This window comes from Apteryx rowi, unplaced genomic scaffold (assembly GCF_003343035.1).
Source record: "Apteryx rowi isolate R43461 unplaced genomic scaffold, aptRow1 scaffold_23, whole genome shotgun sequence".
In the NCBI taxonomy this organism is placed as follows: Eukaryota; Metazoa; Chordata; class Aves; order Apterygiformes; family Apterygidae; genus Apteryx; species Apteryx rowi.
In genome coordinates this window covers 1,993,541-2,021,220 of record NW_020448641.1, presented here as the reverse complement: position 1 = coordinate 2,021,220, position 27,680 = coordinate 1,993,541, and the positions used below count along the sequence as shown (strand labels likewise).

Genomic DNA, 27,680 nt, shown 5'->3' with positions numbered 1-27,680 from the left:
ACGAATGTTGTAGTCTTGAAGCATGGAGAAATTTTTTTTGTGCTTCAGGTAGGCAATTAATACTTAACACTTTTCAAATACAGAATCTAAGAATTATTTCATAATTTAGACAAGTTGGTAGACGCTGCTGTATTCATTCTAAGACTGTAAAGCTTAAGTCCGAGTAACACTTGCTACCTTGTTCAGACTAGCATTTTCTCCACAAGCTATCACTAGGTGCTAGTGGGTTTGCTCACTTATAAAATGACGTACGTCACTTTTGGGGGGGAAATGTTTTTAAAGACAGTGTTACCCTGTCAAGATCCACAATCTATGGCTGTGCCCAAACTGTAAAGAACTGAGAATCGGAATTACTGCCTGTATGGAATTCTGTGGAGAAGAGGCACTCTGATATAGTATATAGGTGTCAATGGTTCACTTAAATCCTTCAGTGTCTCCTGGCTAACAATAGTATCTTTTTCCTGGAATCTTCAGACATATGATTTCCATTTTAAAAATATGGGAGCTTAATCTCTTTGTGGGTCATCAGTAGAGTAAGAACCACAGCACTTTCACATCTCATGCTAAATGTAACAAGCTAATTTGGTTCAAAGGATGATTGCTGGTGGGATTTACAGATACTTATTAACAGTACAGAATGTACACAGTTATGACTTTTGTCTTTGCAGTTTGTTTTGTGGCTGGTATAGTTTGGTTATTACAGAAATACCTGCCCCTAGTTCTGCGTCTGTTTTTCCTGTTCGTGGCACTCCATTTCTTGTCCGGTTCTGCTCCAATTCTTTGTATTATCTCGAGCAACCTACTGTTTCAAATGGCATATGCTAAAGTAATTAGGTGCCTCTACGCTTAAGTCAGGTTGTTTCACTTTCATTTTGTCTGGGCACTGAGATGATGTTAAAAGCAAGTTTCTACAGTGGCATCGTCGCTTTCTAGGCATGTCACAACCCAGTCTTGCAACCTTGGCGTAGATCATGCCGTTATAGGTACTGTTTTCAGGTAGTGTAACTACCAAAATCCGTATGGAGATTGTAGAATGGCTCCGCTCTTTACCAGCTTCACATCCACGTTGCAAAGGACAGAAGATTTGGCAGCTCAGTATGAAACCATTGCAAGAACCTTTATTTCCAGTGTGTGTGTGACGTTTCGTTGCTGATCACGTTCAGGGCACAAGGGCCCTGTACCTCATAGCTATCCTTCAGTATTTGCCCTTCTCCCCCACCAAACGTTTAAAAAAAATCAAAAATCTTTCTGTACTGGTTACCTGCTAGGAGATATTTAGGTCAGTTATACCTAGTTTTTCAAAATATTATACAAAATAGAAATCAGAATTGCTGGGCAAATTTAGTATCCTKAAACACCAATTTGTATAGCTTAACAAAACACTAATTCGTATAACTTAACACCTCACTCACTAATGGCATTTTACTCATATGCTACATAGAAGTTGTGTGACTTTTTTTTTTCCCAAAATATTTATCTTCACTTCATGCTAGTGATATGAAATGATGGCATAAGTATTCTAAAATATATATGTATTTTAAACTGCTATGTGATCACAGCAGTGGCTGCTGCATGCTCATAGCTATTTTTTAATGGTTTCCTCTATAAGCAAGAGCTAGGGGAAATACAAAATGCTTATTTACCTTGGTTTTGGAGAGGTTTAGAAAAAGGCTTTAGTAGGTACTTCTAGGAAATAAAGTAGAGCTGAATTCCTTTCTAAACAGTCCACCAAGGTCTTGTGTTTAAAACAAAAATATCTGCTGATATTAGCATCCTGAATCAGAGCTTGACATGCTAACAGTAGATTAAGTAGAAATGTGCACTTTTTTTAATGTAGTCTGGAATATAGTAGTAATAACCGGCATGTCTGTTCTGAATGAAAAGAATGTGTTTTATTGCAATTAAAATATCATCCTTTAAGTAAAATAAAGAAAAAGAAATCTGAGGTAGCCTTGATAAGTACCCTGGAAGCTTGCCATCTGACAGACCCGGATAACTCCGTGTCTGCCAAAACAACTGACTGAGGACTTTGCCAAAGAGCCAGAGGCTACTACTGCTTGGAAATGCACTTCTATAGCTTGGCATTTTGGGGTCTTTTGATTGTCATCCAAAGAGGATTAGTAGTATAATGYGATGGGACAACAGAAAGTAGCTTTTGTTGTCTTTGATTCTTTTAATAAAGAATGATGTGTTTGCTATTGTTGAACACTTTTTAAATGCTATAGGAAACAAATATTGCTTTGTCTGTGTATGTGAACGTGTATCTTTTTTTGTGGAAAAAGTCCTGGTAGTAAGTGAAGATGGGCAATGATTTTTAGTGGCCTACTGTGCTTGTGTGTATTTGTAGATATTTAAAAAACACAATTTAATCCTTTAGCTTAGTACTTTTACATCCTTTTATGAGATTAGTTCTTTGGAAGGTAAAAAACATGTTATATCACCCCAAACTAAAACTGGATTTGCTTAGTCTGACATTTCATTTCCAAACTTCCACTAGCCAGGAAATAAGAAGACAGTTTTTATTTTCACACCCTCTGAAGTTACAGGCTTGGCTTAACCAGGGTTGGATTTACTTAGAGAACCATTGTGGATATTAGAAAAATATTGGAGAAAATCCAGGCTACTGTGTTTTGTAATTAATATGAGAACCAGATGCTTTAATTCTGCTTTAAAAAAAAAAAAGTAATTGCACATTGATTGGCACAAATACAATGCTATCTTCAGCCAGCCAGAGGTTGAAAATACGATTTATACAGGAATCCCGGAGATAAGTGATCTGATATTTCTGAAAGCCTGATGGGTGAAGCCAAATGGATTTTGTGGTCACGGAGGAGAGTGGGGGAGCCCTTAGGAAGCGTCCCTTCACCGTCCTAATCTGCGCCAGGACCCCCTGGCTGGGCACTGGTGCTGAGAGCAGGTGAGAAGTGGAGTGCAGTCCGGATGAGGAGGATATGAACTGGCAGAACAGGCACATTCTCGCCTTGTTTTCTGGTCTTCCCTCTCTCTGCTTTAAAGAGCCCAAACCCTGCCTTGCTGCAGCCCCTGAGTCTCCCTGTTGTTCTTGTGGGTCGTGCCCTTACCAAAAGGACCTTCGCTTCCACCTAATGCGATGGGCCCGGACTTCCTCAGCCTCCTGTTCCTCCATCACTGGAGAAACTGGTGGCAGCTCCCCTTCCGGAGTACTTCAGCAAACAGCAAGGGGTGCGGATAAGGGTACTTAGCAATGCTCTTCTTCCCAAGCAGATGGTAAGCTGGCCTGGTAAGATCACCAGTGCAAGGTCTCGTTAGGGGATTTGACAAGCTTGATGAATTATTTGGGGGAATCGGCCATTTTTTGTGTTGTGTATGACAGAAGTGAAACCGTTAGTTGCTAAAGCTGTCCAAGCCCTACTAATCATTGTTTGCCAGCAAAGTGCACAACATAAGTTTCTAACAACAGGCTCTGCTGCAGAAGGGTTGGGATCCGCTTTACCCCCAGAAAAGGCCTGGCAGCATTTCATGTGGCACAAGAGAAATGTGCGTGTCACTTAAGAATGCAATATATTTCAGAGCAACTTTTGTTTAAAAGCCTTATGTGGATTACAGCCCTGTTCTTCAGCAACTGCGGAGGTGTTTATTACTGTTGCAGCAAGGACAAAACATAYGGACCTGACATATTGTGCTTTATTCTAGCGAGCTAAGAGTTTGCTTTAGATGCTATAGGAAAAAGAAATACACATAGTTATTGTGCAGTATGTAGAAGAAGAAGAAGTGGTTTATGTCCAGATTGAAAGTTATTTTTTATGCAGGTTGTAAAGGACTTCTGTTTCATAGCATGAAAGGAAAACTTTTTCTAAACTGTCATATTGCAACTTAAGAACTGGAACATTAAGTATCATTGCTGAATATTTTAAATATATATGTTATAAACCTCCAGGGTATTGGAGTGGGATTTTTTTGTAGTGTTCTGACTGTTTTGAGCATTTACATGACTTTAATTGAGAATAAACATAATCAAAGTAGAATCTGTCCACTTTGAAAGTGTTGCCTTCACAGTTGCATTTAGAATACGAATCGGAGACAATGAATTTGTATAAACTATTGTTTAATACTTTTTTGATCTTACTGAGGCTATAGTCACTATAATAATGTCTTTGCTTGCCCCGACTGATCTTTTGTTTTATTTTACCCACCTGCAAAATGTATACTGAGTAAATGAGTTTACATATTATCTCATATTAAGGCATGAATCTCAATTCATAAAAAGTGGCATGAAACTACGATTAATTTATAACTGTCGTATTCAGCCATGGCAGGTAATATGAGAAGCTGTTTGTCCTTTTCTGTAGTTATACCGTGGTAACACAGAGACCCACAGTGAGATACCACTGAGCAGCCTCCCATGGAAATTAGAATACTGAAAGGGTGGCAAAACCTGTGTTCGGTTGCGTGGGACGGGACAGATGGACGTGTCCCATGCTGGGCAGATGGAAGTGGCTGGTGACCAGAGCGGCTCTCTGACCTTTGGCCAAAGAGACTGGGTGAACGCTTGAGCTTGTCTGCGTGGCAGCYCAGCCCTCGAGCGCATCGACACCATTTGGTGTCCTCCGCAGGCTCGACCAGAGCGCGCTGCACCGTGCCACCGCYGCCAGGTCACTGGCGAGGTGGTTGCCCAGCCTGGCTCCAGGATGGCCCCACAGCACTCCACTTGCAACCGCCTCCAGGCACGGCGCGCCCCGCTGCTCGGGGTTGGACCATCCAACTGGTTTTTTACCCAGCTGATTGTCCGCTCAACCGGACCGGGATGTCCTAACTTGGATGCAAGAGTACTGGGGGAGACAGCCTTGAAAGCCTTGCCAGAGCCCAGGTAAAGGGCAACCCGGTGCTCTCCCGTTGCCTGAAAGCAGTCATTTTAGCATAGGAGGCAATCGGCTCGGTCAGGCATGGTGGTCCCTTGGTAGGTCCATGCTGACTGTGCCTGGTCACCTTCTGCTTCATGTGCCCGGAAACATGTTTGCAGAGACTGATACCCAGACCTTCATGCTCAAAAAAATAAGAGGTATTTGTAAACAGTCAACTGTCATCTGTTCTTGTGACCTTACTGCAGTGGAGATTATGATGATGGAGGCAGACACTTCCTAACTTCTTATTTCTTATGACAGTCCCTGATCCTTTTTGCCTTGACAAATACATTTGATGTGATTTAATAAGAATTTTTTTATGAGAAGGAGGTAAACTTACTGAGTCAGGAAGACCTGCTGTAGCAACAGAATCAAAAAGGTGTAGCAAATTGCCAAACTGTTCAGATACCTGAGAAGTATTCTTCTTAAACTGAAACCCAGTATTTCAAGCGTTCATTGAATTAATTTTAATTCAAAACTAGAATAAATAGAAAGCAAATCTGAGAGCACTGCAATACTTCCACAAAAAAGAGATTTTTTAAGAGTCCGGGAGTGGTATTTCCTTCTTGTAATTAGAATGAAGAAGCAATTCCCCCAGCATTTATTGGTCATCTCAAAACCAACAAATTATGGGTATTGCTTTTTGGCAAGTCACTAATACTATATGGCATCACAGAAGCAACAGAAGTGTCTGAGAATTATAGTTCATATGGTAGGCAGAGAAGTTAGAAATTTGAAGTGATGTGTCTTTAGGATATTTTTTATGGAGAAGCGAAAGTAAATGAACAAGTTAGTACTTTATCACTTCTTGAGTGAGATGGTGTAGCATCAGTGCTGTCAAAGTGAAACTACCCTTAAACTCTTTTGGTCTTTGTGGACAAACATGTCCAGAAATTCAGCTTTGCAGCTAAGAATCCCTGTGATTTGTGCTAGTGATGTGTATAGTGCTCTTCAGGATCTTTTGAGATGATAGAGATGGACAATTTTTTTTAATTTTTGGAGCTAGTGTAGTACAGTTATATGCTAGTCCAGCATCGAACTAAGATTGCRTGAGAAACCCAGGTATGACATCTGGGTGTGTGGTTTTTTGTTTAGTAATAGTAATTTTCATGGTGTGGAGGAGTCAGATTAATCTGAATTTTTTTAGATGTGCATAGTCAATCACCAACAGTGCACTGGTAGCTACTTTAGAAATGGTAGAAACATTACCTTTTCTGGGTTTGAGGAACGTTAAATGTAATAGGGAACAAGAAGTTCAATGAAACTTCATCCCAATGGCTGTATTTACATTAGCATGTAGTTTGGCTGAACAGTTAAGTTTGTTAACCCAAAATGATTAAAAGATGCATTTATTTCTTGGAGACAGCTTTAACATTTCACTGATTAATCTGTTTGGACTCTTTAATTAAAAAAAAAAGTGCATTATGTATGAGGACACATTACTTAGATTTAGCAGTTGTGAGACATGCATTACTTTTGCATTGGTTCTCAAAAAAATACTTGCGTTAAAAAAAATCATGAGAGCTTTCATTTGAAGTTTTGCCACATGCTGTAGCCTAATCAAAATATTTTTAGCTGGATGTAGGTGGTGGCAGAGGCTGTCATAATAAATTAATATTTTGATAGTGGCATGGTAGACTAACAGATATTCCTGTTAAAGAGTGAAGTAAATAGAAGAATTTGTAGGGGGAGATCCATCAGAGATCCGGCTCCATCCTAACGGCGAATATCCTGTGCCCAGTTACACTGAAGGGGAAAGATGTCGAAAGGCGAAGGGCTTCTTTGCCGGAAGCCTTTGGACGGAAGTCTGGAACAAGCTTTGCTATCCCGAAGGCGGGATGCTTGTGGCGGGTGAGAACACGTCTACATACCGAGCTGGCCGCCTTCCGTGCGTGGTGTGAGAATACAACTGGATTTTGCCGTGCAAATCTGTGGTCTTTAGGGTTTTAAGATTGACACGCACTGTGGGATCTTTAAGAAAAGAATACATAAAAATTGGAAAGTGATGTTCGTGAAGATATTTTGCATTCTTTTTCTCCCCTTCTATTCAGTAACAGTAATTTAGGGGCAAAATGCTCGCTGCAGCACAGGAAATTCCATGAGGTTTGCTGCCTTGACTTCTCTTCTGGAAAATACAAACCTCCTGGGAGAGCTTGAGAAGTATGGAAACTTTGGCGCAGATTTTTTGAACCMTGTTGATCCTAGAGATTTTTTCTGTGCATTTTTTTTTTTATTTATGTATCCATTCTTCACTGCAGATGAGAGAACAGGCTTCTTAGATCTCAGACTGTAAATAAAAAGCAAAACATTTCATTTTAAGGAACAGTGTGAAGTGGAAAATAATTTTGAATTATTTACTGTAATATGAAAGGCATCTCATATTACAATTATATTCATGTAAACTTAAATAAAACCTGTTTTTAATCAAATGAAAAGTACATTTTAGTACTGAAAACCTTGGCTGCAGCAAGAGTGTTAAACTGAACTACTGTGCAAAGTTAAAAGGTGAAGATTATGTGCAAATTATCAACTTAATGCTGGCCTTCGGGTTCATGACACCTAGTTTAGGAGATAAAACTCACTGTTTTGAATTCTTAGCTTCTGAACCGCGGGTTAGTAGTTTCAGTGGTACGTCTGTGTTTTGCTAGTAGTACTCCTCGGAGCTGATACGTAACTTAGAGAGCCKTAGCCCTCTGGAGGAGTGCAGCGCCACTGAGGCACGTGCTTTTTCAAAGTCGTGGGAGCATGCCTGGAAAATGAGGCTCCTCTATACAGAACATTAACTCATAAATCATCGTAGTATTCTCACCGATAAATCTTCCACTGTGAAAACCTTTTGATACTCATCTGTTATTAATGACAAAAAGGACTTAATTCTGTTGGCTAACAATGGTGTTCCAATTTTAAATATAACCTTTAGCAGTCTAATGAGATATAAACTTACATATACTGTATCTATATTTTTATTTGTGTAGCAAGACTCCGGAGACTCACAGTAGAAGATTCTTCCCTAAAAATGCTGTTTTTTTCTACCTAGTAAACTTCAAAATTCTGCGGGACTTTGCCGCAGTAGCTTTGTTGGTGTTGCAGTGGGAAGGGAGAGTGAAGGTGGAGTTCACGCAGGACCTCATCAGAATTCCTCGAATGATTCATTTACATAAACCTGAGTTCAGAATAAAGACAGAGGGCAGTTTATTTAGATTTATTAGATTTTTGCTTTAATGGGCCATTCATTTCTACTTTTCACAGCTTTAACGAGGGCACTGTGGGGAAAACAGTGTTAGGCAGAGAGTATCTTTAGAAGGATGTGGGAAGGAATAAATTTCTGTTTGCAGTAAATAGTCTGAGTATTAGGTAATTTCAGCTGGTAAAATTTAGTCTGAGGTGTGTTTGTAACTGAAAACTGTAATAATGTTTTAAATCTTAATTAAAAAGTGAATTTAATTTTAAAACAGCATTGTCTGCAGTACTCTGTCTTGATACCTGTGTTTCTGTGACACGTCTAAGTAGCTATTTAGGTAAATAGTGAAAAGACACTTTAATATGCCGACAGAGGATAGCATACTGTGGTATCTGTACAGTGACCTTCATGTCAGAAGCTCCCAATCTGATTGCATATGTATGTGGGCATTTTGGTAGCAAGCACAGTTTTATTCTTATATAAAAACAAAACTTCTAAATACTGCTGTCGAATGCATATGCTGAGCAAGACTGAAAATACTAGTTGTGTTCATTCAAGGTAACAAGATCTTCATCTATAAAGGTTACGTTAAATTGGTGTTAACTCATGGGATTATTCGTAGTTTTCTTTTGCTTGCTGTATCCTGTGTATTGTTAGAATGAAAAAGCTGTCATCTTATAACTATTTAGTTATATTCATAGAATACGCACTCGCAGGTTCAGTGCACCTCGTTTAGGGCTGTCACACAAATAAAAAACGAGAATGTATACCATTTTTCCAAATACATAAACTTTTATGTTGCTTTTTTACTAAGACTTCTGCAATGAGGTGCTGCTCCAAAAAAATATATATATATATATATCTCCATCCTTGTGTGTCCTCTACTTGAGCAAGGAGAAGGACCAAGGCAAAAGTCAGCTGAAACAGTTTCTTAATAACATCAGCAAACGTTCAATTATTTAGTGAAAAGCCGATATGGATTACAGTCAAACTAAATAAGCCACTAGGAACCTGTAATTGTTTAAACAGGGCACACTGTACAGATAACTTGTCTAAGTTAAAAGTAAATTTAGGCTGTTTTCTGGGTGTCTGTGACTGAAGATGTGCATAAATTTTTCTTCCCAAACTTGCTCTGTAATCTCAAGATCCTGGTGGGCAAAATTGTCTGCCTGATAGTTTTTCCTCTCGTCACACTGATTGTTTGTTCACTCACAGATAATATTTCACTTCATAACACTTATTATTATTATTATTTTTTAATCCTTGTACTAAGTAGGCTGTTTGACTTTGGGAACTCCAATGCACACGTTAGTGTTTTCCAGACTATCTGTTCCTGATGTGTAGTAACATCTGCTGTGAGTTTTAACACCTGTAATGACTTGTAGTGAAAATAGGCTGCACCTACACGAAGAATTCTAATATTTTGGTGAATAAAATTCCATGATTTTTAGAAAAGCTAACAAAAAGTATACGGAATCTCTTGAACTTAGTTTCTTTTCCATTTTAAGACTTCCACTGGGATATTTTCAAAGTAACAAATGGTGTAATAAGATGCTTAACTGGGAAACAAGCATCTGTATGGAGCGCCATGGTTCAGTAGCAGTGTCCRGCTAATACGTGGAGTCGTTCTGCTCCTTGGCGCGAGTGCCCGTGTCCCGGTGCACAGGACCCCATGTCTGCCTGCTTTCCACGCTCCGCAGCATATCAGAGTCCACCACAATGGCAGGACAGGTTTTAAGTAAATAGCATGTAAATGTGATAACCGTGGAGAGCTAAACGTGATTAACTCGCCTTCCTTTCATGTACCAAAAATCCAATGTTTTTAGAAATCTTCAGTGGTGTCACTTGGCCCTTGGTTCTTTAGCAACTCAAGGAAAAGTGCTATCTAGTATATTAATTCACTGAACTACTTAATATAGTAGCTAGGCGTTGTCATCTCCGTTTTTAACTAATCTGGTCATGCTTAAGCCCGTTTGAAATTACCTGCTGCAGCAGTGGGTGATACCTAACAACAGATTTTTCCTTTTCAGACAGAACGCAGTGGTGTTTTGGGTTCCATCCCTTCCATATAAAACAGCTAAAAGTATAATATGTAGTTGGAAAAATTGCAGTGCCATCCAAACTGACTGGTTATGGAGCTGGAGTAACTTTGTGACCTGTTCCAGCAGGTTACAAATTCCATAAATAGTGCCTGGATTAACCTAACTTGAGGGGACTACAGAGAGTCTGCGGGCATGAGAGGTTTTAAACTGATGCTTGCCAAAACATAACTGTTTAAAACTTGGCATTTTGGGCTATCCTTGCTGCTTTGTGGAAAAACTGTCAGTGGTATCTGGTGCTGGAGAAATTTGTTTGTTTTGTTTTGTGGGGTAGCAAACAATTGATGCTACTTTAAGAGTGAGTTCCTGACTCTTAGATAATGAGTATTTTTTAGCCCAGCTGAGGTGCCAGGCAAGCACAAGTTAGGCAGATCATGCACTATTTAAACATCGAATGTTGATACTTCTGCACATGTTGGGCAGCATAATTCAGTCTTATATAAAGCAGTTTGCCTTGCTTGCCTACCTTAAAAAGAAGAAGTTGTAATATGTTTATGATTTTTTTTTCTGTTAATTCTTTCTGTATTTTTCTAGTTTTGTAACACTTTTGTTCCAGGCTAGAATTACAAATATTATTTGACTCTGGTCAAAGCTTGCAGTTCCAGGGKTTTTTTTTAGTTATACCATGCTATATATTCTGTGCAAGCTTTAATGTTTTGAAAAATTCAGCCAAGGTCTGACCTTATGTAAAGAGACTTCAACACCCTGTTTTTGTTCACCTTTTAAATTCACAAAATGTACCACTTAAGTCAGACATTAGTGCTTTGTTTTGCCACTACACTTTAGAATAGTGGCTTCTTAGTGAAAAGCAGCAACACCAAAATCTTGTGAAGGAAGGCTCTAGCCCTTGGAATCTAAGGCGAACCCTGCTTCTGAACATTGTGCCAGAGAAATATGAAAGAGAAGCAAAGAGGGAAAAGAGGAATCTAAATAATTCAACCTGAGTATTGGTTTAATTTGGAGAAAACAATATGAGAAGAGTGGAGGAAACATTTGAACTGAAAGAATAAAGTTTGTAGTGATAAGGAGGAATACAGTCTCCTCCTTCTAAGGAGTCGAGGCATATAATTAAATGCCCARTTGTTTTTAAAAGAACAAGGTAAAGTTTTCATCCTTATTTGACGTCCAAGAAGCTGCAATAATCTTTCTTCCAGTACCCATTAACACTAATTACCACCGATTTAGGCTGCATGATCTTCTGGGAAAGCAGCACTTGCCTGGCATCAGCCTTTCTGCCAAGCAGCGCTGGACGGACCACGCTGGCTTCGCCGAGAGAGTAACGCACTGCAGTGTACTACGCGTCTCTTTAGTCAAAGTGTTCATGTGTCGGTGGCTGTGTGATCTCTGTGAAATCCTGTTACACAGGCTATAGCTTGGTTCCAGACTGGAAGCCTTACTGCCGCAGGAAGAGCCAGACTTGGAGCTTATACATAAGACACATCTCAGAAATAAGTCAGGAGAAAGCACCTCTGCTATACTGATAACCAGTGGTAGAKGAGCGACACTAGGAAAAAATAACAGCTGTATATATATGTAAAGTGTATGATAAATATTTGAAGTATTCCATATCATCACAAACATTGCAAAAACAGATTGCCCATTGCAGATCTGTTCATCTGCAGTCAGCGTAGGAATCCCTCTTCCATGTTTTAGGAGCCATAGAAATAATTGTCTCAAAATGCGGAATGCCTTGGGTACCTGGGCTCTACTCATTTCCTTTGGAAATCTGAGTGTTCAGGTAATGCAGCTTTCTATTTTAAAGGCACTTCATCTAGTGTCTTTAAAAATAGTATTGTACAGCTGTAAACAGTGATCAGCTGTGTCATTACRAGCCTCCTATCTACATTGTTGTGCTGTTGAATCAGTTTTCCAGCTCCGTTACACTCTGTGCTGCCATTGAATTTGGAAACTCTGCTAGTCCTGAATATTACAATAAGTTGTGAATTATTAAGGTAGAAGGCAAACTGCAATTTAGCCATAGAGTCTTAGTTATTTAAGACTAAGATTCTTAGGATCCTAACCTAAACTTTGGTGTCCGGGTGACTCTGCTATAAAAAAACTTAACAGCATTGTTCTGTGTTCTTTTTCTAATGATTTTGCAAACCAAACTGAATACAACTCAAATGTCTGATTCAGAATGTTTTTGCAGCCAAGATGAATTTGATGAAAAGTGCTTAGATGACATGAATAATGTTGTTGTTGGTCTTGTAGAGTATTGAGAAATGCTTGGYGTCTGTTTACAAGTACATTCTATCAGTAACCATAAAAACTCAACTAGCAACAACAGGAATAAAAAAAATGTTTCTTTTATTAAGCGATGATTGATTTTTTTTCCATATATTTTTTTCCAGCAGACACATTCTATTTTTCTGGTGTTATTTGCATAATATTGCTACTGTAAGCCAGTGAATATGCTTTATTGTCAGAATAATCCTTTTGAAATCAGTGTCAAAACACTTCACTTTGGATGCTGGCTGACAAACCAACCATGAAACAGCTATTACTTGTGATTTTTWTGAAGGTCACTGTTCAGTTGGTTAACATTTTTTAAGACTTTGGTTTAGATGCTATTTAGTGCTGACATCTTAAAACAGACAGAATGGCTCATTTTAATTAAGTTAGGAAGAGTTTTGAAAGTAAAAGCTGTAGTTGAGGAAACTTGAAATATGCTGTTTTCTTGCTTTTTTTTTTAAGTGACTTTTGAAAACTACACACGATATACTCAGTCTTGAAATGAATGTTCCTTGGGAGAAAATGCACACAATTGAGTTGTGGGGTTTTGTGTTTTTCTTTTTCTATGAACAGGTCACTTCTAAAAAGGGAGAGTCCCAGTGCAAGGTGATGCATGCAGTCCTGCATAGCCCTGTGGGAAAAATTGAAATCTCTGGGTGCGAAACAGGCTTACATGAAATACAGCTTCCAAAAACGAATGTGCTGCCAAATAGGTAAGTTCATGTCTTACTGATCCTATGTTTAAGAACATAGTGGAGGAAACAGAGTATTCAGAGGATCGGAGAAATAACTATGCATGCTTATTTTTGCTAGCTATATTGGAAACATCTTACTTTCTCCTGTAAGAGGGGAAAGCAGCCTTGAGTACCTTTAAGGAGTGGCAGTTCCAAAATGCATTTGTTTTTCTCTGTTGCATCTTTAATATTATTCAAGAAACATTCTGAAAGATAATTATTTTTAAACCATGTTTTGAAAGTATGTCCTATTCCCTAAGTTTGGGTACATATGTAAATACCTCACTGCGGAAGAATACTTCCTTGTATGTTTTATATTTTGTAAATGTAAAAACTTTTTACTGAAGTACTAACAGTATTCTTCTGGCTGCGCGTGTAGAAAAGTTGGTTGTCTACTGTCTCAATCTGCTCTTTCAAGTCTAACAGCAGGTGAGGACCAGTTTCACATCTGCATTCAAACTCCAACTCCTTATTTGAGTTGGCAAACAGTGTGGGGAATACATGTGTATAGATGCATATGCTCAAACAGGCAGAACGAGGACTGCATAGGCTATTTAGCCTATGCAGAGGCTTTTAGCTATGGCGTACTGCTTCAGAAAACTCCAGGTCGTTTTGCGTATTTGTAACATCTTTTGGAGTTCAGAACAGATGATATATGGCAGCTAATGTCTCAAATACAGGACTGATTGAAGCTGTATTGGTATCTTACTGTTGACCAGAAATACTTTTTAATCTCTGGTAAAGCACAGCTATCCGATTTGGGTCCCTTTTGTCTGTACTTCTTCCTTACTTGTGAGGAAATGCTGACTGACGTTTTTAGAGGGAACACTGAATTCTCTTCTCTTACATACTTTCTTTTCTGTTTTGGCTTTTCCTTTGGCAAAATTGCTAGATGATTTATTAAGACTGGTCTCTTCAGCTGTTTTCTGGTAATAAAGTTGCAGCCTTTGCCACAGTCTGTTACAGCATTTTGTTTTCTGATAAGACTGGAACAAGTTTGACTTCTCTCAATATTGTCCTTTTTTTCTCTGTTCTTCACTTCTCAAATGCTCCCTTGATTTGCAGATTATCTCCTTTTCTATTTTTATTATCCTTGTGATTTTTTAAGTGTAACGTTAATCATAAATATGAAGCATAATATATATTCTGGTTGAAATATGTATTTTTGCCTCTAATTCTAAAACCCTCAAGCCTCTAGACATGACAGAGGTTTTTGCCAACTTCAGCAATATGGAAATAACTGCTTCAGTTTCCTTCATACTGCTTTGAGTGTTGGATTTCTGCTGATGAGGGATGAAAATAGAGCAGTGTTTAGGATAAGGCTGAAGTTTGCAGTTGATGTAGACAGCTTCTGTCTAGAGAACAGGTAGACTAGGGCTCTTCACCCTTGAGAGGAGAACTTTAGCAAGTGGATGGAGGAACAAGGTAAGGGTCTGTAAAGTCTTGAAGGTGGTCAATATGAGAAATTTGCATTCTTTTTTAAGAAGTAAGGAGCATTGCATGAAAATAAAAGCTGAAGACAAGCATTCAGGAAGTTGTGGGAGCTAAAAACTGAGGGCTCCAAAAGTGAAAAGACAGGTTATTGGAAGAAAAAAATAATCGAAGGCTTAGCAATTGGTAGAGGCCAAGAAGGTAGACAGGGGAGCTACTGTTGCGCTTGGTGTGTTCATGAAGTCCTCCTGGAGAGGTAAGAGCAAAGGTCTATTTTTATGACTTTTGTCTTTAATGTTGGTGTTTTAAATGTTTCCACTTAATGGCTTGCCTTCTTTTTTGAGCAGTTTTTAGGGACAGGAAATACCAGAGCAAGTTGGCGTGGTGGGGTTAGAGAAGTTAGTCGTTCAGGCCCACAGAGCCTTGCTTTCCAGGAGAATACCCCCGTGTGCCCAAAAGATCTGACTGCTTTTTTCCCTGTCTATTTTACCTGCTTAAATAAAAGATGCTACTTCTTACAAATGGTTTCTCTCTCACATCCTTAAATCAGTCTAGCTAAGAGGCAAGGCTTTTTCTTTTATAAGGAGAAATTCTCTTTCTTCTCCTTCATTTACAGGTGTTGCCATTTGTTCAGATGTAACATGGTCAGATTGGTTGGTTGAAGAATGGTCTTCTGGTCCTGTCCTTCAGGCAGAAGTTGGGAAATCTAGATTATCTTCTCAGCTTTGTAATTTACTATCTCATTTTGATCTTTCAGCTTTCTCAGCAGTGAGCTGACTTAAATTCCCTGTCTTGGAAGTGTTGAGGCTTCAGTAGCATCTTGATAACACTTTGAAATGATCAGATCGCAGGATTTATATGCATATGTATATGTATTACAGAGGGAATATTGCTCACATAGGGTGGTTCAGAAGTTAAATGGTGAGCAGAATAGTCTTACGATTGCTTTCTTTAAGAATGTAAATCCAAAAGACAGGTGGAAGGTGGGACTTCTTTTTTCGCATCTTTACTGATGATAAAGTTCTAAAACTTTTAAAGACATCTGTAAATGTTTGTGCTGAAGTGTAACGTTTAATCTCTTCTACTGATTGCTAGTGAATATGTGTTAAAAGCTAGTCTCATTATTTCTGACAGAATAAAATAAAAACAAAACAGTGCCCAGTGTTTCTCCTAACTGGCTAATAAATGCTATGGTAAGAACACTGTGTAGAAAAAAAAATATATAAGAAACATAAAAATTGATTTTAATGGACCCCTGTCAGAGAGAACCATAATGAGCACGAGTCTAGTAATAAATATTGGTATTCTGCTCCACAGTTCTTGAGACTTTTAATGTAGAATTGCATGTAACAATCAATATAGATTTTAGGGTTTTTTTAACAACAAAAATAAGTAAACCTTTGAAATATATAAATACTAAGGACTTGCAATCTGTCAGACAAACCTGGTAGTTGTAGAAAAATCTGTTAAGAATGCCTGGTTAACGGCACAATTCGTATGTGGGGATCTTGCTCTATTTTACAGCTTGTAAAATGCTATGCAATTAATCACCTGAGATTACAAGCTATTTTGTGATGGTGCTCCTTAAAATTTAAGAACGCAGCCTATAATGTAGACTAAAAGGAGAAGCAACAAAGTAAAAATTCAGTACACTTGAAAGGAATTGATCTATTAATGAGATGAAATTAATTGTAATAATTTAAAATTATTCTGCTCCTTGTGCAACTGGCAGAGTTTTAAAGTCAAGGCACATAATGTCCTAATGATTTCTGTTTGGGGAGGAGATACTTTCATTCAAGCTTATTTTCATTATAGGATATTTCAGGTAAATATGTTTTTGAAAAGGCTTTGTCTTGCTGCATGCTGACTAAAGTTTTTTTAACCATTTTCGATCTTAATGCAGTGCGAACTGTTGGCTGTCTCCGTACAGTAACTTGAAAGCACTTACTTCTACTTTAGTCTAAATGTTTAAATTGTGGGTTGACTTGTTCTTTTGACACTTAACCTGGCTCCATAAACTGATGCAGTATTGAAGACGTTATCAGAATCAAAACCAAAGTCTTCCATGGGAACAGGTGTCTTGATGTGTCTTCTAGAAATCAGGGATAGATTAATTTTAGGAATGATCATATTGCTAGTGTATGATACCTATATGCTGTATCATAGTTGATGCAGTGGTTTGTTCTACATATTTAGTATTATATGGATGTGCATGCTTTAAGTGCACAGACTGTATCTGGAGAACTGACATTCATAAGTATAATTGAGTTGTTCCTGAAACAAGCTGATATATATTGTTTAAGAATTATAAAGTGGGGCAAAAAGTATACCTACAATGAAACTTGTTTTTATAAATTTGTTTCTAAGACCTTCAGCTTCCCAAGCCATATTTTCAGAAAGGTGAACTAAAAGTGTATATTTCTTGTATATATATTTTTAGTACTATATCAGCTGTCATAGTTTGTGCTTTTAGTGTGTACAAATATCCTCCTGATTCAAAACTGCTGTTTTTCTTTTCTCCAATGCTACTGTCTTGCTGTCTGTACTGCAAGTGTTTAACTTTACTTGCTCGTGTCTAAAAGAAAAACTTCTGGCAACCTCATTTTTTGTTTTACTGATATAATTTGCACTTACAAGTGTCTTTAGCAGCTTTGTGAAGTTTCAGGATTGCTTTTCTTCTCCATCTTCAGTTTGGTTTGCTGCGAGTCTGCTGCATTTTTCCCAACCCTGTGATGACTTGGTTTTGAAACGTCTTCCTGAACTGGAAGGGTAAATTATCAGCTTGGTGAATAGGGAATCACACTTGTGATTTCCATTAACAATAACGGAAACTATGCTTGCATTTTCCTGTGCTAAATATTTACAGCAGAACATACCTTAGAAAGATGGGGATGTTGACTTAGTAGGATGGCAGAGAAGGGAACAGTTTTTTCCCTCTGTTGCAATAATACAAATTCTTTTAGGAATTGCCTTTTTCCCCTCAGTGAAAATTGTTCCAGGGATGCCCAGCTACTTCAGTGTTTAATATGGAATACTGGTTATGTACCCTATGAATTTGTTAATGCAGTTGAGGTTGCAGCTGTAAGATTTTGGTAAATGAAAGGGAAGTAGTATAAARTGTCTTGAAGGAAACTGAAAAAGCTACCAGTGTGTGCCAGCCTCTGCGTCACTGCGAGGGCTCTTCCTTCCCAGGTGCAGGACTTCAGTTGTCCTGGTCAGGTTTCATCAGGTTCCTCTTGGCCCAGTCCTCCAGCCTATCTAGACCCCTCTGGATGGCCAACCAAGAAGAAGGAACTAGTTGGACTGTTCTTGTATTAATCGGCCTAAGTCTTTTAAGGGTGAATCTACAGTTCAAAAAGCTAGCCAGTGTCACAGTTGGTTCTCTGTCTACCAGAACAGCATTATCAGAAACTCTCCAAAATCTCACATTTTAAATAGGTTTCCAGCCATTACTGATTCAAAGAAAAACTCAAATATGTCCGAATGCAGCTAATGCAGAGAGGTGTATGGGAGTCTGATAAGAGCCTTGAACAATAACTTGGAAGGTGTGAACCACTCTGTTCATCTCCGAGGTATTTAATCATACCCAGTGATGATGGTTTAAATGTCAACTTTGCTAACTGTTTCATTCCTCATACTGTAAAATTTACTGTGAGTGATATCTCACTTTGATGCCACAAGTGGGAGGCATTTGGGAGAGTGCCACTCCTCCTATTTTTCCAATAAGCATCAGCCAAGGCTAAGAAGCTTTGTAGAGCTCAGGGGCATACTAAAAACCAGCTGAAGGAGGTAGGTATGCAACTACACTGCTTAGATGCTCTGAATAGATTTCTCTTTTACTGTGAACATTTTACGTGACTTACGTGAATAGAGTAGGTATTCGCAGTGCAACTTGGAAGAGGTGCCACTCTTTTCCCCATCTAGCTCTTCCTTAAAGCTATTCTATAACAGTGGACCATTTATAATTTAAATGGTATAGGATAAAACTTGATTAAGACAGCGTAGATGTTTGTCATAAAATATTATTTAATGGTTAGGGGAGAATTTCTAAGTGTAGGGCAGGAAAAACCTGTTGAGACTTGTTTGAGACTTAAGCTACTGATAGGGTAGGATCATATATTACAGGTCATTTCATGAAAAAGGATATTGTTGTGTTCCTGGTGAGACCAAACAGCTGGGTTCTGTTTCGTGAGTATCAAAGATGGACAACTGTATCTATAGCAGTTTCTCTTGTGTAGGCRAAGCTGTATTGCCGCTTATTTCAGAAGGCCAAGACCTACTAATATCTAGTCAGGCAGATGAAAGAACCGGTTTTAGCTGTTAGTTTTTCAGAATAAAAGAAAAATGTTTATATTGATGGTATGGTGTTATTTTTTTTTGATTCTAACACTGTGGGCATTCCTAATTTTATGTGAATTAAATACTATACTTTCTCACATTCTGTATTCCCAGTGCATTCGAATATATTCCAAAATGTAAATTTGAGAGCTGCTTGACCTTTTGTATCTGTCTAGTATTTTTATTTTCATAGGACTTTGTATGTTCACAGCTTTGCTTAGATTCATTCATGTCCAAAAATCTACAAATTTAAAGAAGAACATGTATGGAAAATTTCCAAGTCTCATCTGGTTTTGGAGTAAATCTGCATGAACTGAGCACCATGATTTTGATCAAAATCTGAACTGGATATGGTTCATTAAGTTCTGTTAAGTTCAAAACTTTTCAATGGATGTGACTTATTTTGCATTTGCATTGATTTGAAAATTTCTTCATTTCACTTGCCTCAGCCTTGGACTGTTTTCAAATACTGATTTTTGGGTTAAAAATATGCTCAGTTTGAGCAGGCATGCATTTAAACTTGATTAGCTCTGTTTAGTTAACCGTAGCGTTGGCTTACGCGTTTGTTCAGGATGATCTTTGTCAGTGCTGGGACCTTAATGTCAGTTGTGGAGCCCCTTTTTCAGGCCATATAGGCCTTTGACCACGTGTAGATGCCGTGGGAGATGTTTGCCTCTTGAGCAGAGTGACTTGCTTTGGCATTGCTTCCCCTTTGCTCAGAGGTGGTAGCCAGGTGTTGGTCCATATGGGGTCATCCTGTGGTGCCTATGTGGTGTTCAGACTTGTGAGTAAAAAAAACTGGAACATCCCTCCAGTTCTTGCAAAAAGATACTTTGTTCCTGTTGATTTTCTTAACAAGTGKTGTTGCAGTGTTTGTAAGATGGTAGGAAGATGTCAAAACGTGGACGAGTTCAGACGCATCACCTCCCTACCAGCTAAAACAGAACACTTACTACTGTRAATATAACCATCCCAGCTAACTGCATTTATCAAATACCAAAGTATGTTTGGCACTACATCTTCCCTTTTTAAAATTGTAATGTATTTAATTGCTGTTTGCAATGATTGTAAAATGGTTCATTAGATTAATCTTTTGTGGGCATTAATATTAGCAGATCAGGTTTGAGATACAGTCCCCATATGATGCATGTCTGCATGTGTTAAGTCATTCAGTAAAGACTAGGTAAAAGGCTTGGACTCCTCCATGTGGTCTTTGCCTCTGTAGTATTTTGTTCTCAAAAGCTTCAAGATACTACCGTAGTTCAGAGAAAGAGCATGGACCTTTTGGGGTGACACTTGCTTTTCTCTCGCGTGAGCTCTCTTTTTTTTTTTTCAGTAAACATTTCTGAGCTAAAGAGTTTGTGTGGTGTTTCTAAAGGCCCAGGGATTATGCTTTCCAGCCATGCCTGTGCCTGATGGAATCCATGTTATTACTTTTAAAGCTTCTTTTCCTGTGCCTTCTTCCAGAAAGTCATCTTGCCCTCCCTAGCTGGTTAGGGTAGATGAAGCATTTAGAAAGCTCTTTCACTCCAGATCACCTTGCTTGTGACGCTGGGGAGTCTGCAGCAGTCGGGAACGAGCAGCAGCTACGCTTTCAGCTAGTGAAGCAAGCATTCAGTTTGTGCCAAAGATGTCTTCAAAGACAAATCCAGCCAGCTGGGACGGTGGCAAGGAGGTCTGCTGCTGCGGTGGGTATACATGATGCCAAAAGTGTGATTACAACTTGCGTGTTACCGTGCTGGTGTGTTATATTTTAAGCTGTTGGAAACAGGGTTGTTATACTTGTACTCACAGACTGTTATTCTGAGAGACTCATTCAAAGCGGAGTGTTTCAGGGATTCCCTTGCCTATTATTTTGTTCCTCTTTTAAGCATTTTAGCTTCGAATGCCAAAAAGGATGCAAATGACTTCACCCTCAGCTCCCCCCTCAAAGAAGCGGGGCATAATAGTTAAACACATGGGGTAAAATCGACAGCGGTTTTTAGGCATTTAGTTCCCCTTGAAATCAAGGGAACCCTGTATGTGTGAGTCAGTGTAGTATAAACATGCTCTCGTCTTGATCTGTTTTCTAATCTGCTTTTGCCCTGAATTTTAACCCTTCTCAATGCTGATTTATATATATGCATAGAAGTGAAAGCATGCGTTGGGTATCTGTGTAGAACAGTTACCAAAAGGAGAAGGCAGTAGCTTTGTATCATATATTTCTATAGTTTTAATATCTGAATATCTTTTAACTTGTGATACCAGACTGTCAAAAATCTCATTGACTCTTTTTGTCAGTTATTTTAAAATTAAAACATGCAGATGTCTGCTAGGTGATAGGATAAATGGCGCCTGTTACTTTCTTCAAATTATTGAAAAATGCCGGGAAGAAGGTGGTATATTTTTTTCCCAAAAAAAAGAGAGAGAGAAATATTACCTTCTGTGGTAGAAGTGTCTACAAATATCCAGGCATCAATCTTTATTTCAGCAGATTCAATGGATGTGGCAGGAAGAGTTATTATATAGCATAGTCCTCCTTTTATTAAAAATAAACTGGGCTAGGTTTTTTCTTCATAGTTTCTTGTGGAGGTGCTACAGATTGTTTATGCTGCTTCAAGATAAGAAAACTTTATATTGGAAGTCGTGTTTCAAAAACTTAAACAAAATGAACTCTAAAAGCATGTGGAAAGTGTGCAGACTTTGTGAGGGCCTTGCGGGTAGTACAGCTCAACTACTTTGTTTCATAAGTTTTTCTGAAATGGTTTGCAAGATAAGTTTTACTGGCAGGTTCAAATGGTGAAAAACTTTATTTTGCCTGATTGGCAAAAACCACATTCCTCTTTCGCTTAAACGGAAGTGAATTTCAAGCAACTCCACTGTAATCAATACCATACTTTGATATGTTATTTTTCCTGACAGCACTGCTGTATTTCTATTCGTGTGTCAAAAGCAGTATTAAAAGATTCAAATAGAAGTAGTTTTTTGCAAGTCTCCACAGTTGTGTTTTTGTCCATAAATCTAGCTGGAGAAGCCTTTGAGGGATCTCATGTTTAAACCAAACAGAAAACAAAAACTAAATTTCTGTTGTGGAATTATTGATGCTAATAATCTGACTATTTTTTAAAAAATCTAAGGTTAAGGTAGCATTTTTACATGGTGTTGCTGGAAGGAGTTATTTCAGTGTATAGAAGAGCGAACAACTTTGCTGCTATGGAGTTATGTGTGTTTGTAAACCTGGATGGTTGGCTAAGACTTCTAAAGCAAGAAATGTTATAACAACCCAGTGCTCACATTTTACAGTGAAGATATTTTAAAATGGCAAAAATAAAAACAAACTGTATTAGGTTATATAACTTGTGCAGACACCCACTTGAAAATATCACAGATATGATGGTTTTCTTTCTAGTGCAGAAGATATAGAGCCTTAATAATTATGAAAAATAATTTCACCAAAATAGAGGTGAAATTTTGTCCATGCAACCCCATCTCCTCAAATTTCTTAGGAAAGAAATCTTTTCCTGACACCATGCCCTATACTATGCCAAAGATATTATGCCCTACATAATATCTTTACTAACTTATGTAATTCAGGCTGTAGGGAGTAGAACCTTTCCACTTCTTGCACCAGTAGTAGATTAATGCAGTGGAGGGTTTTTTCCGTTGTAAATTTTTGCTATGAAGATAGAAAAATGGATTGCATAATTACATGGATTATGTTTCCATTATATATCAGAATTAGCGGGTATTCTTAAATATTGCAACTCTTCATCTTGGTTTTCTTCCCAGACTTCTCTAGTTCTCAAAAAACGTAGATACCCAGGCATATTGCCTAGAATAATTTAAAGCTCCAGAACTGTTTTGAGATTAGACAGTACTTTGTGGAGCCTAAATACAGATGAATGCCTGGGTACCAGGAAAAACTCTTCCAGCTCCATAAGCGAGAGAGCTGATTTACCAAAAGTGTCTGTGCTAAGTGTCTGTGATACCTACCCGAAGAGCCTTGAGTATGCAAATGTTGTGATCATAGTATCGTGTAGTGTTAGAAAGCTGTATTGCCATGATTGTTTTGGATTTATCTGGTGTTTGGGTTTTTTTCCCCCAACTACAGTCGCGGATGTCAGCTGCAGCTGCTGATGCTCGTTTGCTAGTTGGGTTCCTGCATTTGCAGCGCAGCTTGCAAAGATCACGTACTACCTGTGTTTGCGCTCATCCGTAGTTGTTCTTAAAACGTCTACCCTAATTCTTTCTATAAGAAGAGAATTCAAGATTTTGTTAACTTGGTAGGACAAAGCATGTGGCCTAACAGTAGATAGAAACCTTTTGGGGTGCAGAGCTGTGAGGGACTATGTATCCTTAACACGCCAGTTCTAGAATGGAGTCACCTTTACTGTCGCATTGATTTCACTTAAGTTGCAAATGATCTTCACAACACAGTGCAAGAAAAGAAAGAGTTAAAGAAAAAAAAAGTTTTAAAACCTTATTCTGTAACTGTAAATGCCATTTTTCTTTCTTCACAAATGTAACCTTTTAACATTTATTTTTAGCTTTTACATTAATATATGTAAAAATATTAAAAGCTCTTGTATATTACATTAAAAACTTATGTCAGCTGCCCTGCTTTTTCCTATTTATTAAAACTTTTCAAGCAGTGAAAACATTTTACTTGTTAATGAGGGGAAGAAGGAAAATTAATGACATAGAGCTTGGATCTTCCAAGATGTCTCCTTTTAACCATGCAAAACCAGCTCTTTTTCCCACACTATGTAGTTTAATTTCTGTGTTAGGGTTCAGTAAGCAGATGCAAATAGATTTAATGATTTGCATCAGTAGATCACTTCTCAGTTTAATATCCTCTGATATTTTGGTCAAGGACTTTTTCCTTGGAAGGCTAGTGCTGTTTTGTACAGTAAAATAATATTAATATTGGGAGCATTGTTATGTTCAAGTAAAGCAAAGTAAATATATAACTTACTCAAAACCAGAATCTCATATTATCTTCTCTCTAAGACCATGCAGTGGAAACAGTTACCCAGAAAAATACACTTAAGGAGCGATTGTGAATTGCTGATCATATTACACATTTAGGACTGGTTTCTGTATCACTTCTTRTCTCCCACTATGTCAAGATGATGCCGATGTGAAATGCTCCTAACGCCAATGAAGTCGCTCAGCCAGCGTGGTGCATGGCCACAGCCCGCCAGCGGGACGGCCGTCTGCTGCGGAGCGTTAACGAAAGGGGCTGGGGCACGTCAGCAAGGAAAGCTGAGGATTACAACAGGACACTTACTGTACATCCCAGACCTTGGTCTTTTTCTTAAAGCCTCAAGCTTCTGGTTCTTCCTTGGCCTGGCAGTTTCTACAGAGCTGTTTCTTGAAACATGGAGATATAAATTATATCTATTTTCTAGTTGTTAAATCTAAGTGTCTAATTTATGTAGAATCAAATCCAGGTCCCACTGAAATCAGTGCGAGAACTGTTACTTTAGTGGGAGGAACTGAGCAGTCTGACATAGTTCTTAAAACACTGCAAAAAGTTTTAAAGTGTTAGAACTGATGTTTAGTTAGCAAAATGCATCAATTAAACAGGCAGCATCTGAGCTCTTTCATGCCACTGGCATCATTACACGTGTGAGACCGGTAAGGTGACACTGGTGAGAGCTTGTTGCAGACCTGAATCACAGACCCAGCTTCCCACRGGGAACTTCAGCCCCGCTGGTGTCTCCTGAAAGGGCAATGCGGTGGGATTCAAGCTGTGAAGATGGCTTCTGGAGGGTATCAAGGATGCTTTCTTGATGTGTGGCCCTGGATGGGTGAGCAGGGGGTGGTGCACAGCTGGATCTGCTGTTCGCTATCAAGGAAGAACAGCGTGGGGCTGTGAGAATCAGCGGCAGCCTTGGCCGGCGTGAGCGCGAAACACGAGTTCAGGACCTAGTCTCCTGGAAGGAGGGCAGCATGTGTGCCTCCAGAGCATTCCAGCTCCGTGCTTGATACACTTTCTTTGCCCACATCCTGAATCCTAGGACAGGAAATCACCATACTGTGTTTGAATTTTCCTTCTTGGTTGTGGTGTCATTTTAATTCACTCTTTTTAAATGAAATGACAGTTTGGGAATATTTCTGTTTTGAATCTGTTCCAAATTCACGCGCTCGTTTGGGCTAAACATGGGGCAGAGGACATTATTTCTATGTTGGTTGCTATCACAGTTCTTTGAACAATGCTAGATTTAATGAAATCACAGAAAGAAGTCATAGGTAGCCTGTTTTAATCTTGCAGACCTCCTTACAAAACAGATGAGACAGAAATATCAATCTAGTAGCATTAACCAGAACTGTATCCTTCTCAGATTCTAAAAAAAAGGTTAGAAAAGGTTTAATTTGTAATTTTTAAACTCATTGTCAAAGGCGTTTACATGTTTTTCCTGGTGAAATGAAGATAACTGTCTATTCAGTGTTAGGATAATTTCATTGCTGGCATTATCAGGGATTGCCTTACTACATGATCTTTAAATCATCTAACCTTTCTGAATTCTTTAAACAATTATTCATAATGGATTAAATGAGAATAACTCCAAGGATAAATATCTAGGAGATAGATACCCAGCAGCGCATCTTCTCTAGTTTTCAGAAATTCTCATTTATTAGAGGTATGTTCCTATTGGCTTTTGAAGAATTTATTAGATTGTTTAGTGTATATAATCCTTCAAGTGATAAATACTCACAGTTGCCTCTTTGCTTATTAAAATGAGTGCTTGCTGGTGATAAAAGCTTTTTTGATTACTTCTAAACTTCTGAGGAAATGTATTATGTCACAGACCACAAATGTGAAATCCTGGTGATCAGTTAATCAAATTACTTTTTGAACAGCTATCAAATATTTTTTTTCAGTTAATTTTGACATTTGGGAGGCTTCCTGTTGTAGGCAGCTAATATATAAAGTTCTCATTCATACTAATAGATTTTTTTTATTGTATTTTATTTTCCTAAGGAGTTCCATAATAATGTAGATCATATATGATTCAAGGATTATGTCTAGTGTGAAAAAAAATACTATTCAAGAGGTCCTTCTTTCTCCTGCTTGTGCTAGTTCAAAGTAAGAAAAAGTTCAACAATTAGGTGAAGCTAAAATAGGCAAATTGTCTTCTTGTCATCTGTTTTTCCTCTACTTTTTTAGTGATGTATGTAGCTTTAGTTTTGTCATTCCACAGTTTGGTTTTGCCCATGTTCAGATTATAATAATTAACATAGTCTCTCTGTGCAGTAGCCATCCTCTTTCTATCAGTACGTCTTGTCGGTGTTGGGTGCTCTTTTGTGTGTGTTTTCTGTTTAGCTTTTTGTTTGATGAGTGGTGCGATGCAGATGGATCTAGAGCTGCAACTTATTTTAAAAAATCAAGAAAAATGCAAGGATGCTTTTCCTGGAGACATGGCAGGCAGCCCCGTGCTTGGCTCATGCGTTCAGCAGTTGAGGTGTCCCCCAGCTCGGCTTGGTTTTGGTGAYGAGGAGTTGCACCTAGCGCCTACTACCTTTCCTTCATTAACTGTTTGGTTCGCTAGTGGGTCGGCTCATGCTAAATACACCTAGYGTGCTGTGTAGTAGCAATATGTCTGGCGGTCATGCACCCATTGCATTCATTAATTTATGAAGCCTTATGAGAGTACGTCAGGTTGCCAATGGTTGTTGCATTAGACTTAGAGCTCCTGTGGCACGTGGTTCTTCAGTAGACTAATACATTTTGGTCTGCATTGTTGAAGTTTATGTAACTTTTAGAAAACCTCTTCTTGCGATGGGTATTGACTACTTTTAACAGCCTGGCGTATAGATGCTTGGATATAAAGGAGAATGAGGACAGAGCGTATTTCCTGCCTTATTTCTTTTTTTTAAATTCTTCAGGTCCAATGATCTGACTTGCTTGGGAGGAGTTGCTGAAAGTTGAAACACTAAAGCACTTGGTCATAAATATAAATTAGCTTGCACCAAGATCATTTGRCATGCAATACCTGAATAATTTGGAAGTAGTCTTTCTGCCCAGCTCATGAATGTTTTTCACCTCTGAAACATTTGTGCTAATTTTAAAGGCTTACAGGAATATTTGAAGAATCTAAAAAATGTCTTCTGTTTCTACCTCTGCAATTCAGTTGAACGGCCAGCCCGCCCCGATCTCCAGGTCGCACCCTTTCCCTCTCCCCCGTGCTGGGGCAGCTGCCCAGGCTGGGTGGGGGGTTTTGTTGCTTGCTTTTGAAGGGTTTTTACTCTTCAACATTTGGGGGAGTTTCCCCCCTTTTGCTGCTGATAGTCTTTGTTTGACTGTTAAACCAGATCTTTGCTTTACTCAGATGCAGTGTTAGCTGCAATTTCTGTTGGTCATGGTTGGGATCACCTATCAACGCCTGCAGGTCACGAGCTTTCTGTCTGCTGGGTAATATTGCCTGTGACTCTGAGGTTGTCCAGATGCTCTTCATTTATGCAGATATCCTCTGGGTTTAAGATTTATTTTTCAGCGTGAAACAGAGGATATCCTCAGAGTTGTGGTAGCATGTCTCGTTTCCTGTCTGTTCGGGAAATACATTTTAAAATTCTTTTTCATAGAACTTATAGGAATAACAAAAACAGGCAACGAAGGAATACAGGAACAAAATACATTCATGCTCTATATGATTTCCAGGGTACGCAGATAACTCAAAGCATTAACAAAATATCTTTTGTATAAACCAGAGCAAAATCAAACTAAAAAGATGCCAAATGCCCCTTCCTCCCCTCCCCCCCTCCCAAAAAACCCAAACAGGTATAATAAGGAAAACAAGAA

The 27,680-nt window shown here is 38.5% G+C and overlaps 1 protein-coding gene across 8 annotated transcripts in view; it reads left to right on the top strand.

Moving 5' to 3' along the window:
• The window catches only part of MGMT (O-6-methylguanine-DNA methyltransferase), a 191,522-nt gene that overhangs the window by 15,556 nt on the left and 148,286 nt on the right, over positions 1-27,680 (top strand). For all 8 annotated transcript variants that reach the window (XR_003253473.1, XR_003253472.1, XM_026065663.1 and 5 more), the window contains exon 3: positions 12,966-13,105. Coding sequence is in view for 6 of the 8 variants with exons in the window: in XM_026065663.1 (XP_025921448.1) it covers positions 12,966-13,105 (140 nt within the window). In the remaining 2 variants the exon portion in view is untranslated. The remainder of the gene's footprint in view (positions 1-12,965; positions 13,106-27,680) is intronic.